The sequence below is a fragment of the Carcharodon carcharias genome, chromosome 4, assembly GCF_017639515.1.
Source record: "Carcharodon carcharias isolate sCarCar2 chromosome 4, sCarCar2.pri, whole genome shotgun sequence".
NCBI lineage: Eukaryota > Metazoa > Chordata > Chondrichthyes > Lamniformes > Lamnidae > Carcharodon > Carcharodon carcharias.
In genome coordinates, this window is record NC_054470.1 from 19,603,375 (window position 1) to 19,620,876 (window position 17,502).

The 17,502-nt window shown below is 45.0% G+C and overlaps 1 protein-coding gene across 1 annotated transcript in view; it reads left to right on the forward strand.

Moving 5' to 3' along the window:
* The window catches only part of tmc1 (transmembrane channel-like 1), a 109,023-nt gene that overhangs the window by 69,932 nt on the left and 21,589 nt on the right, over positions 1–17,502 (forward strand). The window contains exons 18-19 of the mRNA XM_041185265.1: positions 15,800–15,979; positions 16,093–16,248. Coding sequence (XP_041041199.1) covers positions 15,800–15,979; positions 16,093–16,248 — 336 coding nt within the window. The remainder of the gene's footprint in view (positions 1–15,799; positions 15,980–16,092; positions 16,249–17,502) is intronic.

Genomic DNA, 17,502 nt, shown 5'->3' on the forward strand with positions numbered 1-17,502 from the left:
TTTCTGAAAATCCAAATACACTACATCATTGGTTCTCCCTTATCTATTCTGCTAGTTATGTCCTCAAAAAACTCCAGTAGGTTTGTCAAACATGATTTCGCTTTCATAAATCCATGTTGACTTTGTTTAACACTGTTGATATTTTCTGAGTGTCCTGTTATCACATCCTTTATAATAGACTCTAGCATTTTCCCAAGTACTGATGTTAGGTGAACTGGTCTGAAATTCCCAGTTTTCACCTTCCCTCCTTTTTTAAATAGTGGGGTTACATTTTCCACCCTCCAATCTGCCGGGAATGTTCCAGAATCTATAGAAGACAGAAAAGAGATTCCTAGTCAGCCATATGATGGAAAGAAAGCTAGAGTCTCTACCATCAGTATCCATAGCTCCAGACTACAACTTGCTTCCAAAAGTGCATGTAAGCACAGCAACTCAAACTCCTGAGTGATCTGTAACACAGCACTACCAGGAGACAGAGAATAGGGATAAAGGTTCTCTGATTGGTGGGATGTGACAAGAGATGTTTCACATGGATCTGTACTGGGCCTCAGCCTTTCACCACATTGAGCACATGGATGAAGGAATAGATAGTTCTAAATACAAATGAGCAGATTACACAAAATGGTAGGTGTAGTAAATTGTGTAGATATGAGCACAAATCTAGAAAAGAACATTGACAGACTAAGTGAGTATTGAAAACTATGGCAGATAGAGTTCAATATTGGGAAGAAAAGAGTTGACGTTTCGAGTCCTCATGACCCTTCGACGATGCTGCCAGACCAGCTGAGTTTTTCCAGGTAATTCTGTTTTTGTTTTGGATTTCCAGCCTGTACCGCATCTTCAGCATCCCGATGGTCTGCTCCACCAAGTTGTGAGCTGCTGCATGAGCCTCATTATAGCATCGCTCTGCTGCAGTCTGAGGCTGCCGCACGGGTGTCATCAGCCACGGCCTCTGAGGGTAGCCCTTGTCCCCAAGAAGCCAACCCTGCAGCCCCTGTGGACCCTGGGAGACTCCAGGGATCTATGAGCGACTCAGGATGTAAGTGTTGTGCACACTCACTGGAAACCGTGCGTACACCTGCAGGATGCATTTCTGGTGGTCGCATACCAGCTGTGCGTTCAGTGAGTGGAAGCTCTTGCGGTTGATGAAGTCCACTGAGTGTAGCATTGGAGACCTGAGCACCACATGAGTGCCGTCAATCACACCCTGCATCTGTGGGAATCCCGAGATCAGGGCGAATCCAATGGCCCTTACATCCAGGCTGTCCCGGTCCCGGGCAAAATGCACAAAGTTGTGTGCCATGGAGAAGATGGCATCCGTGACCTCATGGATGCATTTGTGCGTGGTGGATTGTGAAATCCCACAGAGGTCACCTGTGGGGCCCTGAAAGGAGCCACTGGAGTAGAAATTGAGTGCCGCAGTCACTTTCACAGCCACCGGCAGTGGATGCCCTCCATGTCCCCTTGACGCCAAGTCCTGCAGTAAGTGAGCCACCAGCTCCCTAGACATGCGCAGTCTTCAGCGACACTGGTTCTTAGTCATCTGCAGGAATGGCAGGCGGTGTCTATAGATCCTGGATGTTGCTAGGTGCTGACCAGCCACGGCTCACTGTCGCTCCTGGGCAGCATTTGTGGGAGTGCCTGCTTCCCCTTCTTCATGAAGCTGCTGCTGCTGGCTTTGTGCAGCCAGGAGCCTAAGTCGCTCTCTCCTCTGTCTTCTATAGTCTCTGTAGGCCATCAGGCATACAGCTAGGTCACCAGGTTCCATGATCCTGACGTGGTCCTCCTGCAGCATGAAAGAGAGAGAGAGAGAGACGTGGTTATCATTGGTGTACTTAGCACCTTTCCTGGCCCTGTGTGACTGCCCCTTAATGCTTCCTGGAGAGTGCTGGTCACCCCTCGGATGGCCAGAGATGAGTGCGCTGCATGGCTGCCCTGTCAACCTGCGACGTGGGGGACACTGGTCCAAACCGGGATGCTGAGATTGCAAGGGGCTGTGAGCACCTCCAGCAGTGACTGCTACATGGCCAGAGTTGGCAAAGAGATTGTACAACATGTGCAGTCCAACTGCTGCACAGTCCAATAAAGTGGTTTCAGACTCGCTGTTTGTTTCGGGGTGGGTAGGGTGGGGGCGTGGGGTGTGATGGGGGCAGGAGGTTGGGGGCAGTGTACAGCGTGGAGCGCTTGGTGGTCTTTGGTGCCTTCACAATGCTCACATGGGTGGGTAGGCTAGGAGCCTGACCCTAATTCTATCATTGTGACTGTGGCTGATCTGTCTTAGGTGCAGAGGCATGGTGTGTTTATACAGGTGTCCCTAATGCATGACCATTTGCCTCGCTTACCCTGCCCCCCCACCTCAATTGCCTGTGTGCAGGATGCAGGGCAGCACTTGACCCCACCCCCCTCAGTAGTCGCTTCCGAGGTTGGCCAGCACCTGCCCCCAGACACCACCCCCACACCTCAGCAGTCGTCTGGGGAGCTAGGCACCAGTTTCACCCTCCCCCCTCCCCCACTGCCCCCACCCCCGGCACCGCTGAGGCCTGTAAACGACGGGTGAGCTGTGGAGAACGCTGCTGCTCACTCATTTCAGTTCCCCTAAAGTGAAGACCACCAAGTGCATATTGCCTGTGTGTAGTTGTGAAACACAATGGCGTGCTTTCCCGCTGACGTGGACAGACGATACAGTGAGGTTCCAAGAGCCCGGTGGGATAGCCTTTTAATTATTGCTAAAGAATTACAATTAGCTCCCCACCGACCAATGGTGGGAAACGGGCCTGTCATCAGAGGGCTGAGCGGAAGATCAGGACCTGCCTTCAAGCTGTCGTAAAGTGGGTCCCGCCATATTTTCCACGCACACCACCTATCACACCCGTTACCAGCGGGCTCGGAAAATTCCACCCAGTTAGAACAGTCGGGGAGCAAAGGAGTTTAGGAGTCCATGTACACAAATCACTGAAAACCAGTGTACGGTACAAAAAGTAATCAAAAAAATCATGAAAAGACAAATAGATGCAGAGCATCTTAACCATAACACTTTGTAAAATCACTCCTATAAAATATAGACACCTCCTGACATATAGGTACATGGATATATGGGTAAGAGGGGAGGAGGGGCAGTAAATAGGTTACAAATAGTTACAATCCATGTCCAAAATTCTGATCCCCACAGAGGGATCTGCCATTGTTTTCTTGACCAAGGTCTTGAAATTGCACCTCAGTCTTTTATGGAGTGGAAAGAGTATGCAGATGTTTGGAGGATGGGGTAGATGTGAGGGCGAGAATTGTGTCAGATTTTGGATAGAAATCTACAAATGGAAATGAATAAAATGGACAATTATAAGTTAGAAGATTTGAATGAACATATAGATGCTGGATTGCTGCAAAGAAAAAATATATACATAAATAACAGTAGAAAAAAGTTTAAAATGATGTAGGGAATTTGGAACAAGGTGTGGAAGCACATCAGTGTTACAGATGCCAAACTAACATTGCACATAAACAGAGGAATGACAATGGGGCACATGAATAGATAAGTAAAACCAAATGTAACACCATATTTTTCTTAAAAAAAATATAGGCCATTTATAGCTGAACTAGGTAAAAACTTAAATATTTCCTTCTCTAAGTATACTTGAATGAACTGATTGCATATTGATTCCTCTTTTATTAGTTGGTTTGGAGCTCATTACTTTCATCAAATGATATGTGGGGGTAGCATATTTCCCCCGTCTGGGGGATTGTGTGGGAGCGGGTGCGAGCGGGCGGGTTCCCGATCGGTACCCCCGGTCCAGGGCGCGCCGCCATTTTAATTAGGCCCACCCACCCACGGTCCAGGTCCGCCTTGAAGCGCTGAGTGCTCCTTGTGTGGGTGGGGGGGGGATTCGTTGAGCAGGTCTGTGCGCACTTTCACGCATGTGTGTGGAAGAGTGCACAGATTTCCCTGAGGCAATGTGCTGCCTCAGGGAAATAGGTTGAACTTTTAAAAATTTACTGAAGGTAAGAAAAAATTTTCCCGACATGTCCCCTCATGTGACAGTGTCACATGAGCTGGGACTTGTCCATTACTTTTATTGAAAAACTTTCCCGAACATTTTAATTCCCTCATGAAACCTCATCCTGCCCATTTTAATTACTTTTTTAATGGCCTCAATCGGCCGTTGACATGTTGGTGGACATGGGGTGACGTCGGGATGCACACCCGACATCACCCCGCGTCATGTTACATGTTGGCGAGTGGGCCCCGCCCCCGCATGCCGACAGGGACATGCTGCCCATGGAATAGTTGCCGGAATTGTTCTGCATCAGAGGGTGGAATTTCTAATTCTGTTCTCCTGAAGGTTGAATTTTGATGTGTATTAATCAAACTGTCTTAATATATGTGAAAATTAGAATACTATTGATAGATAATATAGACTCTAACAAGCACAATTGTTAGCTGTATGTGGCCTAGAGATTTGATAATGTGCACCTTTGTGCTAAGCTAAGAATAATGATTTTAAGAGAATTCTCACCTCTCATGGGCTCACTTATTTTTGTTTACATGCAATGAAACAGAACTGATGTTTATTCTTTATAATGATCAATATCGAGACGACCAATTTATAAGCTTAGTGGGGGTCACTTTGACCTTGTGTGACAGTATAAAAATGCAGAGCTGTCAAATCAGTTGACTGTTTTGCACCTTCCCCCAATTTTCATTTCCATTGAAATATAATGAGGGAGTTGAACCTTTTACACTGCCACACAAAGTCAAAATGATCCCTTTGCGTGCAGATATTCTTTTCAGATTTAATTTTTCCTTTTCTTGATTTTAGATGTGCATCCAAGGAACCCATCAGTAGTCCACTGCTGAACTTTAAGCATGTCACTTATTGTTAGGAAATGTTAGGGTAGATTTTCCTCTAGGCTGATCTGAGGTAGGTGTTATGATGCAACAGATGATGTTTGCCAGGCAGATCAAATCCACAAAGGAAACTTGATTGCGCTGTCACAACACAACTTGTATTTATTTCGAGATGCATGCACTGAATTCAGAAGTAATAAGTCCACAAAGACTTTAGAGATTTAAAAAAAACTAAAATTAAAATATTTATTAACAAAAGAAAAGATTTCAAGCATATATATAGGTCTACAAGTTACTACTATAATAAATCCTAAAATCCCTAATTAACCTGGCTCCCGGTTATACCCCTTTTAAGGCAACGGTCCAAAAATAGATTTTAAACAGATCCAGCAAATTAACATAATACCTTGGACAGTGGAATTCATAATGGCTTTCTCCAGCTTCAGGTTCTGTGGACAGCATGTTTATGCACAAATGCTGGAGGCTTCATGAAGGCTATTTCACACACTCCTGTTATACCTCACAATGCCTTCCCCTGACACATAGCCTCATCATCCTTTATATATGTTTCTCCCTTTATAATATGTAAATTCCATTGTTTCATAAGCCTTTGAAACTGCATCTCCCTCATAACATAAAAACTTTCATGTTGTCGCTATTCTCATTAACCTCTTTGAAATTCAACCCCCTCTCATCCATCTAAAAATGCAAATTCCTTTTGCACCTTACATGCTAAGACCCCAACCATGTTTACTCATTTGCATATAAAAGACACTTCTAAACCTTACTTCTTTTGATAGCTTCAACTTGCAGTCTGCTTAGCTACAAAATATAATTAAATCACACACACAGACAGAAGAACACTACCTCCCCATAAACCTACTTTACAATACACCTGACAAATGTTATGAAACTAATTATACCTTCTTGACACCTGCATCTTCAATGAAAAATGAACCATCATAATTTAAAAAGATGGCTTCATTTTCTTAACCCATCTTACATGACCTACTATACTTATTTATATACTCACACTATTACATTACCAGATGCATGCATTAACATAACAATATATATATACAAATCCTTGATATCAACAGAAGTAATTTCACTCCAGTGTCCAGGTTTTAGATGCCTAATTTCCCTTGGAGCTTTAAACTCTCAACAATGCACCTGGAATTAGATTTTCTCATCCAGCCACATGTATAATCTGTAGACTAAGTGGTTGCAGTGATAAACTCCATCTGAATAACCTTAGTCTCAAAATCTGTCCGGAAACTTTAAAGAATTGTGGTCTGCATATATAATTGTTTCTGATGAATTGTTTGCAATGTAAACCTCAAAATTCTGCATTGCTAACAACAGACCCAGAATCTCCTTTTCAGTCATTGAATATTTTCTCTGTTGTACATTCCCTATTGGTTTCTCAATTCCAATTTCATTTTCTTCCAATAGTATAGCCTCAATACCCATATCACTTGCATCATTGGCCAATTTAAATTGCTTGGCATTATTGGGTACTGCCAAAACTGATGCCGTAGTCAATACAGTTTTCAAACTGTCAGATGCCTTCTGACACTCCTGTGTGCTTTGAAACTCCTTGTACTTTTTTAATAGTTCAGTCAAAGGAGTGATCACACTGCTAAAATTTGGTACAAATTTCCTGTAAAATTCATTCATGCCCAAAATCTCAAAACTTCTCATTTTGTTGTAGGCACGGGGAAATCCACAAAAGCTTTGACTTTCACATCTCTCTGAAACCACCTTACTATGTCCAATGGTATTGCCTTGATGTGTAACTTGTGCTTTTGCAAATTCATTTATTGCCAAGCTCATCACCAAATTAGCTTCTTTTAGTTGACTAAATTATTCTTCCAGATATTGTAAATGCGCCTCCCATGTTTGACTGAAACCCATCAAGTCGTCAATATAAACAGCACAATTGCTCAGTCCTGCAATTACTTTGTCAGTCTTTGAAATGTTGCGGGTGCATTTTCCAAGCTAAATGGCATAACTTTAAACTGGTATAGTCCATCTGGCATCACAAAAGCAGATATCTCCTTTGCTTTCTGCGATAATGGACTTGTCAATATCCTTTCAGCAAGTCAACCTTTGTGATAAACTTTGATTCTCCCACTTTCTCAATGTAATCTTCCAACCGTAGCATAGGATATGTACCCACTTTTGTCACCACATTCACCCTTCAGTAGTCTGCACACAGTCCTTGTGTTCCACTCTGTTTTGGTACCAGTGCAAACTCTAGTTACTGCAAGTAGATTCAATGAGGTCATTTTGAAGCATGAATTCAATTTCTTTCTGTGATAAGTTTGCTGGATTTAATCTATAAGGATGTTGCCTTATTGAAGATGAACCTTCTACACTCACATCGTGTGGCTAAATTTGTCCTCCCCAGCTTATTCCTACAAATAGCTTTGTGTGACTGCAATAGCTTCTCCAAAACACTTTGACACTTGTTTAGAAGGTAACTTAATATCACATTTAAATTTTTAAGTACCCCCTCATTATCCAATTTGATTAGAGGAAAATCAGTTTCAGAATCCTTTATTTCTACCTCTTTCTCTTTACCTACCACCACTAATACCTCCATTTGATGCTCTTCCCTGTTAAAGTACTTTGTAAGCATATTCACATGACACACCCTCTGCTTCTTTCTCCTATCTGGAGTATTTATTAAATAATTTACTTCACTCAGTTTCTTTTCAAAACCCTAAGGCCTTCTAAACTTTACCTTTAATGAGTCACCCAATACTGGTAACAAAACTAACACTTCTTCCCCAGCAACAAAACTACAAACTGTGGCTTTCCTATCTGCCTTCACTTTCATCACATGCTGTGATATCTTTAAATGTTCTCTAGCTAACTCACATGGTCTGTACAATCTTTGTCTGAACTTTGACACATAATCCAGGAGAGTAGTTTCTGAATTTGGACCCACCAATTTCTCATGAATCAATTTCAGTGGCCCCCCCTTACCTCATGACCATAAACTAATTCAAAAGGACTAAATCCAGTCACTGCATTAGAAGCAGCCCTAATAGCAAAGACCAAGAATGGATTTCCCCTATCCTAATCCTGTGGATCGTCCTGACTATATATCGTCATCATAGTTTTTAAAGTTTGGTGCCACCTTTCCAATGCTCCTTGTGACTCAGGATGGTAAGCTGCTGACTTAAACTGTTTTATCCCCAGACTGTTCATTACATCCTTAAACAGCTGTGACATGAAATTTGAACCCTGATTTGATTGTATTTCTTTTGGTAAACCATATCTTGTAAAACAATTAGTCAAATCTTCCACAATTCTTTGTTGTAATATTTCTCAAAAGTATCACTTCAGGAAACCTTGTAGAGACATTGATTATTATCAGCAAGTACTGATTTCCACTTTTAGTCTTCGGGAGGGGTCCTACACAATTGGTCATGACCCTAGTAAAAAGTTCCCCAAATGCTTGAATTGGAATTAATTACTGCTGGCTTAATCACTGCTTGTGGTTTTCCTATCACCTGACATGTGTGACATGTTCCACAGAATTTGACTACATCTCTATGCAATCCAGGCCAATAAAAATGTTTTTGTATTTTCACCTGTGACTTTCTAATTCCTAAATGTCCCCCCCCCCCCCATTGGAATTTCATGAGCTATCCTCAGTATCTCATTTCTTTATCCAAATGGTATAACAATCTGATGCACTTCCATCCATTCTTCATCTGCTGAAACCTGATACAGTCACCACTTTCTCATTAGCACATTGCCCTTAACGTAATAATATTCTGGAATACATTCTGCCTCAGTTTCTGAGTAATTGTCTGATATAACTATTTTATTTGTGGATCCTTTTTCTGTAACTCTACCAACAGCATTGAACTAAACCCTTCAGCTGCTTTCTCTTCCATTCTTTCTTTCTGAACAATCTTATCAAAGACTGTGTCAGCTAATTGAACTTCAGCACCTTTTCCCTGTCTTTTAACTTACTCTTCTTGTTTCAACTTGTGAGCTTGTGCTCTTGTTACCACACAATCTGGAAACAATCCAGGATGCTCTTTCTGAAACACTTCTATTGAAAGCACCTCTACAGGCTGGTCAACTACCATAGGCATCACCCACATCTGTGACCCAGCTATATCATTACTTAGAATAAATTGAACCCCTGGAATGGGCAATTTTTCCACTATTCCAACAATTAGTTCTTTTGTTTTCCACTTACTCTTTAAATTTACCTTCCACAATGGAATAGGTTTAGCATTTCCATGAACCCCACCTGTTCCTGCAATGTCCCTCTGAACAACAAATATCACTAGCCCATAACATTAAGGATTGACCAACCCTTGTGTCTCTTAAAATTGTAATATCTTTATCTACCCCAACCTGCAGACATGGAAAGACTCCCCATCACATATGGAATCTTTAAACATTTCTGCAACCTGATCCTCAGTACTCCCTTGAGTAAATTGTGAACACATTCCCACTTCTTTACCTATCACTGATTCTTCCTGCTTTACCTGTACACAAATCATTGTTTTTTTCTGTGCCTGAACCTCAGAACCCACAATGCTTTTACTTCCAGAACTTTGCTGCATCCCAATAATTCCAACAGATTTTCCCTGTAATTTCCAACACATCGACTTCATGTGCCCAACTTTACTGCAATGCAAATGATTTTTTGAGTGTCACTACTACCCTCAGCACCTTCCTTTTTAGGTTGAGAAAAAACTTCCAGGGAATTTCCACCTACTCCTCTTCCCTGACTACCTACCTTCCTTTCACATTCCCACTTTCTATCCTCTGATTTAAAAGAGTGATGGAATAAAGATCTAGACCTATGAACTGACTCTTAATCATCAGCTATCTCTGCTGCTTGTCTTACCGTTTTAACCATTTGTTCCTCCACATGAGTTCTCACTAATGAAGGAATTGAATCCTTAAATTCTTCCAAAAGAATTACTTCTCTAAGAGCTGCATATGTTGTCTCTACCTTTAATGCCCGTATCCACTGGTCAAAATTACTTTGTTTTACTCTCTCAAACTCAATATAAGTTTGATCAGGCTGCTTCCTTATATTCCTAAACTTCTGCCTGTGTGCACGAACAATATGGTGTGCTCTGTTTCACAATGATGGGAAGGCAGATCACGATTGTCTGCTCAGCCTGCCAGTGGCAGGCAGTGTTTCCCACCAATGGTCATTGGGAAGCTCATTGTAATACATCAGCATATCATTAAAAGGCCATCCCACCAGGGTCTTGGACCCCTACCGGATTGTCTGTCCATATTGGCGGGAAAGCACGTCAACGTGTTTCACAACATCATACATGCGGCTTGCACTAGGCAATCTGCACTTTGGGGGAACTGGAGATGAGTCAACAGTATCGTTCGGCAGACCTCACCAGGGCTGCCTGTTGCTTTGCAGTCTTCAGGGGTGCCGGGGGGGGGCCAGGGTGAAGTGCTGCCCTGCCACAGAGGCAACTGTTGTTGGGTGGGTGTCCGGGGGGCAACTGCTGCCCAGCCTCGCAGGCGACTGTTGTCAGGGGAGGGTCAACTGCTGCCCTGGCGTTGGATCCTGCACACAACAAATTGAGGTGGGGTCAGGGTAAGCGAGGGAAGTGGCCACGCCTTAGGGACACCTGTATAAACTTACCATTCCTCTGCAACTGAGACAGTTCAGGTGTAACCACCGTGATTTGATTGTGGTCAGGGTCCTGGACTGCCCACCCACGCAAGCAACGCCGAGGCACCAAGTTCTCCAAGCCTTAAACGGCCTCTCCACCCACCTCGGCACAGACTGAGAGTCCGCGACCACTTTACTGGACTTCAGAGTTGGACTGCACATGTTGTATAATCTCCTCGTCAATGCTGGCCACGTAACAGTCACTGCTGGAGGCGCTCAGAGATCCTTGCAATCTGGTTAGAGCAGTCTCCCTCATGTTGTGGGCTGACAGGACAGCCATGCAGCGCACTCAATCTGTGGCCATCATGAGGGGTGACCAGCGCTCTTCGGGAAGCATTAAGGGGCGGTCACACACAGGGCCAGGAAAGGTGCTAAGTACAGCCATGCTAATCACGTCTCTCTCTCTCTTTCATGCTGCAGGAGGGCCAAATGAGGAGCATGGAGCCTGGTGACTTGGCTGTATGCCTAATGGCCTTCAGAGACCGAAAAAGACGGAGGAGAGAGCAACTGGGGCTCCTGACCACGTGAAGGCAGGAGCAGTAACCTCAGGAAGAAGGAGCTGTTGGGGCTTGCGCACACACTGCCCAGGAGCGATAGCGAGCCGTGGCTGGTTGGCGCCTAGAGACACCCAGGGACTATAGAAGCCACCTGTCATTCCTGCAGATGACTGAGAACCAGTGTCACCGACGACTGCACATGTTCAGGGACCCAGTTGATCACATCTGCCACTTACTGCAGGACTTGGCACCAAAGGGTACATCAAGGGCATCCACTGCCAGGGGCTGTGAAAGTGACCATGGCCCTCAATTTCTACAGCAGTTGATCCTTTCAGGGCTCCACAGGTGACCTCTGTGGGGTATCACAAGCCTCCACCCACAAATGCATCCATGAGAACTCGGATGCCACCTTCTTGAGGGCACACAAATTTGTGCATTTCGCCCAGGACCGGGACAGCCTGGATACAAGAGTCACTGGATTCTCCCGGATCTCGGGATTCCCACAGGTGCAGGGTGCGAGTGACTGCACCCATGTGGTGTTCAGGTCTCCGTCACTACCCACAGTGGACTACATCAACAACAAGGGCTTCCACTCACTGAATGTGCAGCTGGTGTGCGACCAACAGAAACGCATCCTGCAGGTATGCGCACGGTTTCCAGGGAGTGTGCACGACACCTACATCCTCAGCCACAGATCCTTGGAGTCTTTCAGGGTTCATAGAATCTGCAGGGATAGCTCCTCGGGGACAAGGGCTACCCGCAGAGGCTGTGGCTGATGACACGCGTGCAGCAGCCTCAGACTGCAGCAGAGCGATGCTATAATGAGGCTCATGCAGCAGCTCGCAACTTGGTGGAGCAGGCCATCGGAATACTGAAGATGCGGTTCCGGTGACTGGACCGGTCTGGTGGAGCCCTGCAATACAGTCACGCATCATTGTCGTCTGCTCCACCCTTTACAATCTGGTCTCCAATGGGGACACGACCTGGCTGAGGAGAAGATGGAGGAGCTGCACGTCTCCTCCAACGAGGAGGATGCCGACAGGGATGAGCATGAGGAGGTGCTCGGAGGCGACGATGAGGGGGGTGAGGCTCTCACACTGGTTAGATGAGGCAGATGCACTCGGGACACCCTCATAGCTGCTAGATTTCTGGAGGATGATGACAACGTGCAGTGAGGTGACCCCATAGATCCTCACATCGCATTTGTGAACGTTTGACTCCAGTCTGGCTTATGGCAGTGCGAATACCCCCTATGAGAATGCTCCTGTCATGGAAATGCAGTGGAGGCCCTAATATTCACTTGATTGTAGGAGGATGATGATGACATGCAGTGAGGGCACTCCATAAATTTTCACATAGCCTCTGAGAATGTCTGACTCCTGTCTGGCCAAGGGCAGCTCGCTTGCGCTCCATGATCAGGGCCATCTCAGAGACGCAGCCATGAAACTTTGGAAGCATCTGATGCTTTGTCTGCCTTCAGCACCTGAGCCCTTCAAGAGCACAGCGTCACTGGTCACAGATGCTGAAGAGGTGGGGTATAAACCCTCCTTAAAGATGCAGAGAGCATATCGAGAGAATGAGAGAACTCTGTGATGCCTGCCCACTACATCCTGGCAACAATGACAAACACCGCCAAGGTGCAGGCATCAGTAATGTTTCCAGGGAGTGTGAGGCCGGACCATCACTTTGGTCTGAAGGCTGCACAGAGCACAGGGAAGAGACCCTGGACCGAGATACCTGCCTTTATCTTGTGCAGGAAGGTTTCACATCTGAGTGACAAGAACATTGCTCATCAGAACAAGGAGCCATAGGCACTTTCTTGGGAGTTTATTGACAATAGTGAACAGTATGTACAAGTGATTGATACCTGTGCCCAGCTGTGCATCTAATTCACCTTAACTTTTCTAACCCTGCCGCTATGTCTTGATGCTCACCAGGCAACCACAGCAGAGTTGGAGGCAGCCTGCTGACTACAACATCTTGTCTGTGATGACTTTTGTGAACGTCCTCTGGTGGGCTGAGTTTCGGAGGGCCCAGGCCTGCTTTCGGGCTTTGCTGTGTGGTAGTGGCACCCTCCTCGGCCTGTGGAGCTGGAGGTGCAGAGGGCAGTTGGATGAGCCGGACACTCCCAGAGTCACCTGGATGGATGGGCCCGGACTGCACACCTGCTGATCCTCCTCCCTATGGGTGCTCGGGGGCCCCAAGCTGACTCCTTGAGGAGTAGGGGTACCCTGAGTGAGATCGAGCTGCCCGGCTCTCCTCTCGCGAACATACAATTGGCGGCCAACAATGGCATCAGCGTTGGGGTTGAGCCCACGCAGCAATGCAGAAGCAAAGTCCTGGACCAAGGTCTCCATGGTGGCCGCCATCCTGCCAGTGTTGGCATGCTGGCGCTATCACCTCAGCCTGAAGGCGGACGGACTCCTCCATTGTGCCTTGCAACCTGAAGAGTGCAGCGGACATACCTTCCTGATTTTCCTGAGCTTGCCTTTGCAGCTCCAGCAACTGTGACATGACCGAGTCCAGAGGCTCCTCATCTGACTCAGACTCAGCAAATTTCTGGCCTCCAGCAGTTCTCTGAGTGCCGGACACTTGGGAAGTCCCTGCCGCTGCCTGCTGTGGCTCAGACAGCCAGTGTGCTCACCAGATTGTGATCCCTGGGCTACTTTAAAGCTAGGGCCCACCGAGGTGTGTGTCTCTTCACTGGTGGAGGGTGTGGGTGAGCGCTGTGACCAGGACTTCAGGGAGGGTGCCTTCAGATTCCTCTTCAGAGGTTTCTTTGGGGCTTGATCGGAGACCCTGGTTCATGGACTCTGTTGGCTGTTTGGCAGATGTGCCTGCAAAAGCAAGGAGAGATAATTTAGTGCATGGCAGTGGCCTGTGAAACAGGACTCACAGCATGGTTGTCTGATGGATTCCGGACTGCTGGATCCTCACTTGATAGAGCAACACCGAACTAACCATCAACACAGGACAAGTCCAGATCGTGGCCAGTCAGCTGAATGGCTCTGGTTTCAAAATCCATGAGGACCTTGATTTCAGGCATTCCGCCACCCGTCTGCGACCTCTCTCTTTTGTTGTGTGCCTGCTTGTCCTACATGAATGAAGATGGAGAGAATGTAAACGGGATGCCTGCCAGGCCAGATGACAAGTATGCCTGGCCTGTGTGGGTGGTGAGTGGTCCCATGGATGGGATGAGGACAATGACAGTGAGTGTAAGAGAGTGAATGGTGATGTCCATTTAACCAGCAATGAGTGTGGACCCTCTGGTTGTGTGCTGGGTTTGTGAGTGTCTGAGCTGAGAGTGATGGAAAGAGTGGCTTACCCTGGTGGAATGGAGGAGATCATTCATCCTCCTGTGGCGGGCTAGGGACAATATGACATTATCACCATTACCGTCAGCAGGTGGAACCCCATTTTGCCCGCTCACTACAGCACTTAATGCAATTTTGGGAAAATTCTGCCCATAGCCGCATTCTTCTTCATATTTGTTTCTCCCTTTTTAATATGTAAATTCCATTGTTTCATAAGTCTTTGAAACTGTATCTTCCTCATAACATAAAAACTTTCATGTGTTCACTATTCTCATTGACCTCTTTGAAATTCAAACCTCCCTTTAGCTATCTATAAATGCAAATTCCTGTCACACCTTACATGCTAAGACCCCAACCATGTTTATTCATTAGCATATTAAAGACACTTCTACACCATACTTCTTTTGATAATCTCAATTTGCAGTCTGCCTGGCTACAAAATATCATTAAATCACACACACAGACAAAAAAACACAACCCCCCATAAAGCTACTTTGAAATACACCTGAAAAATATTATGAAAATTATTATAACTTCATGGCAGTGGGTGAGAAAGAAAACTCAGACAAGACATGCTCCATCGATCTGTACTACATGACAGCACTTCTAAGATTTCCCAATGAAAATCCTATGAGAGATCAATATTTCTGCCCACTTATGGGTGATAGTATTAAAATGAGATTCAAATGATGGGACATATCATACAATGTATTTCTCTTCATGTATATCATCAGAACTCTGTGAACAGTGAAATGTCTTGGTCCAATCTAAAGCGAGAATGGAACCTTAGGGGATTTCAATTTTAAAGGGCTAACTGACTCATGTGGTCAATTGCAGTAGCAAGGCAAGAGATACAAAATTAGTTTTATTTGCCATTTCAAACATTGGCCCTCCTGTCGGATTATGTAGCCGTGCTGCACCACAATTTCCTCTTCCCATCTGAAGCGGGAAACCCGGCTGCAACACAAACGCCACAATGAGCCAGCTCAAGTTATTGTAGCAACTGTGACAGCAATCAATCAACCAGGATCAGGAATGCGAGCATATGGTGGGTGGGCGTGCAACTCCATCAAAGTTTTTCCAATATTGTAGTTAATAGGAAAATCTGTGCACTAATGGTCTTCATCATTAAAGAAGACATGCACGCTTTCTGGGGATTTTCACACACCACCACTCTGGGGAAGAATCACTCCAGTTGTTATATGTAGTGACTAAATGTATTAAAAACAATGGAGTAAGATTTATCTGCACATAATCAAAGTTGATAAAAAGATTGACATTTACTTGATCCTGAATATGGCTGCACGTAAAAGAAACTAATTGAACAAAATTTATTTTGAGTGCTTTGATATCTGTGAACTCTTACCCTTTCCTTCAAAGAGACTGAAATCTGCTACTTCTCTAAAGTATTCATTTAATTCAAATTTGTGTGATGTTATTAATCTTATGTGGTTTTTATTAGGTAAATATGGTCATGTCGCTGCTGGGTATGTTCTGTCCAATGTTATTTGACATCATTAGTCCTTTAGAGAACTACCATCCACGAATTGCACTCCAATGGCAACTGGGCCGCATTTTTGCTTTGTTTCTTGGTAACCTCTACACGTTTATTATCGCGTTATTGGATGAAATTAATCTTAAGGCAAGAACAGTCCAATAATTAATCATTTTGACTTTACATGCAAAATAACATTTTAAGCTGAAGAAGTTTATATATCTTCATTTATATATCCTATATATCTTATTTTATTTCAGCTTGAAGAGGAAAAGATTGTTAGATACAATATTACTATCTGGGAGAAGAACCTTTATAATGGAACTTGGCTGGAGAACTCAACTTCACATCCTCCATTGGATGTAGATCCTGCAATTGTACCCAGAGGACCATGTTGGGAGACCATGGTGGGGCAGGTATCTTCCGTCAATAAACAATATTTTATAGTGTATAATATATATAATTTGAACCTAGAGTCCCAAGATCTCCAGCGCTAAATTAATTCATTGAAGTAGGTTTTAATTTTCAGGTGATTGACAAGCTAGTGTGCCAACCCTCTGCTCAAGCTGGAAACAAAGCTGTTTTGAGGACTGGGCCTTATTTAAATAGGACCATTGAGCTGTCATCACATACAGGTATGCCAGGGCAGCTCTCCGGAATATGGTCCACATCAAGATATGATTTTGGGCAGGGGATTGGAGATCATAGGAGCAGGGTGAGGGGTGGGAAGAGGTGGTAAATTTGAGATGGCAGCATGCCCAGATTAATTTAAATTTACCTTTATCGGTCCACATTGGTGTACTGCTCATGGAACTGGTGAAGTTGTGCACAGAACTTGTTCTACCCAATTTTCTCTGAAAATTACAATTGGGTTCCTATGTATGTATATCATAGGACCTTACATCGTATATAAAGAACAAAAGAACATAAGAAATTGGAGCTGAAGCAGGCCATTTGGCCCTGTTCCACCATTCAGCAAAATCATGGCTAATCTTCTACCCCAACTCCACCTTCCCTCACCACCCCCATATCCCTCAATTCCCTTAGTACCCACAAGCCTATTGAGCTATGTCTTGAATATACCCAATGACTGAACATGCACAGCCATCTCAGGTAGAGATTCTCAAAAATCCACAACCATTTGAATGAAGAAATTTTTCCTTATCTTATCCCTAAGTGGCCGACCCCTTTTTCCGAGAGCGGAATCGTCCCAGATTTGCACGAAGTGTGGTAGTGGGCAGGAAAAAGAATGTTTTATCTGCTGACCACAATGGTGGGTTTTCATGCTGTATTGTCCCAATCCTGCCACATTAATCATGCATTATCGGAAAACACGCCATGTCGCCAGTCGGCAGTCTCCAATTTGCACGTCACGCCATCACCTCTTCCCTTCCTTATGCCAGGCGCCATATTTAAAGAGCAGCCGCACCCGCACCTCACGGTGCTTCTAGCCAAGGACTGCTGTGCAGAAGACATAGCCCTGAAAGGCAGGAAGACTGCAGCCCCCCCTGACAATTCAGTGATGCATTCCTGGGATGCCACCTGGACACTGTTGGAACCCACCGCAATGTCCTCTACCCCTGCACTGGCCTTGGGAGGCCCATCAATTTCACCACTCTGGCTTGGGAGGCGGTGGCAGTGGTGGTCAGTGCCAGTGCTACACAGAAGAG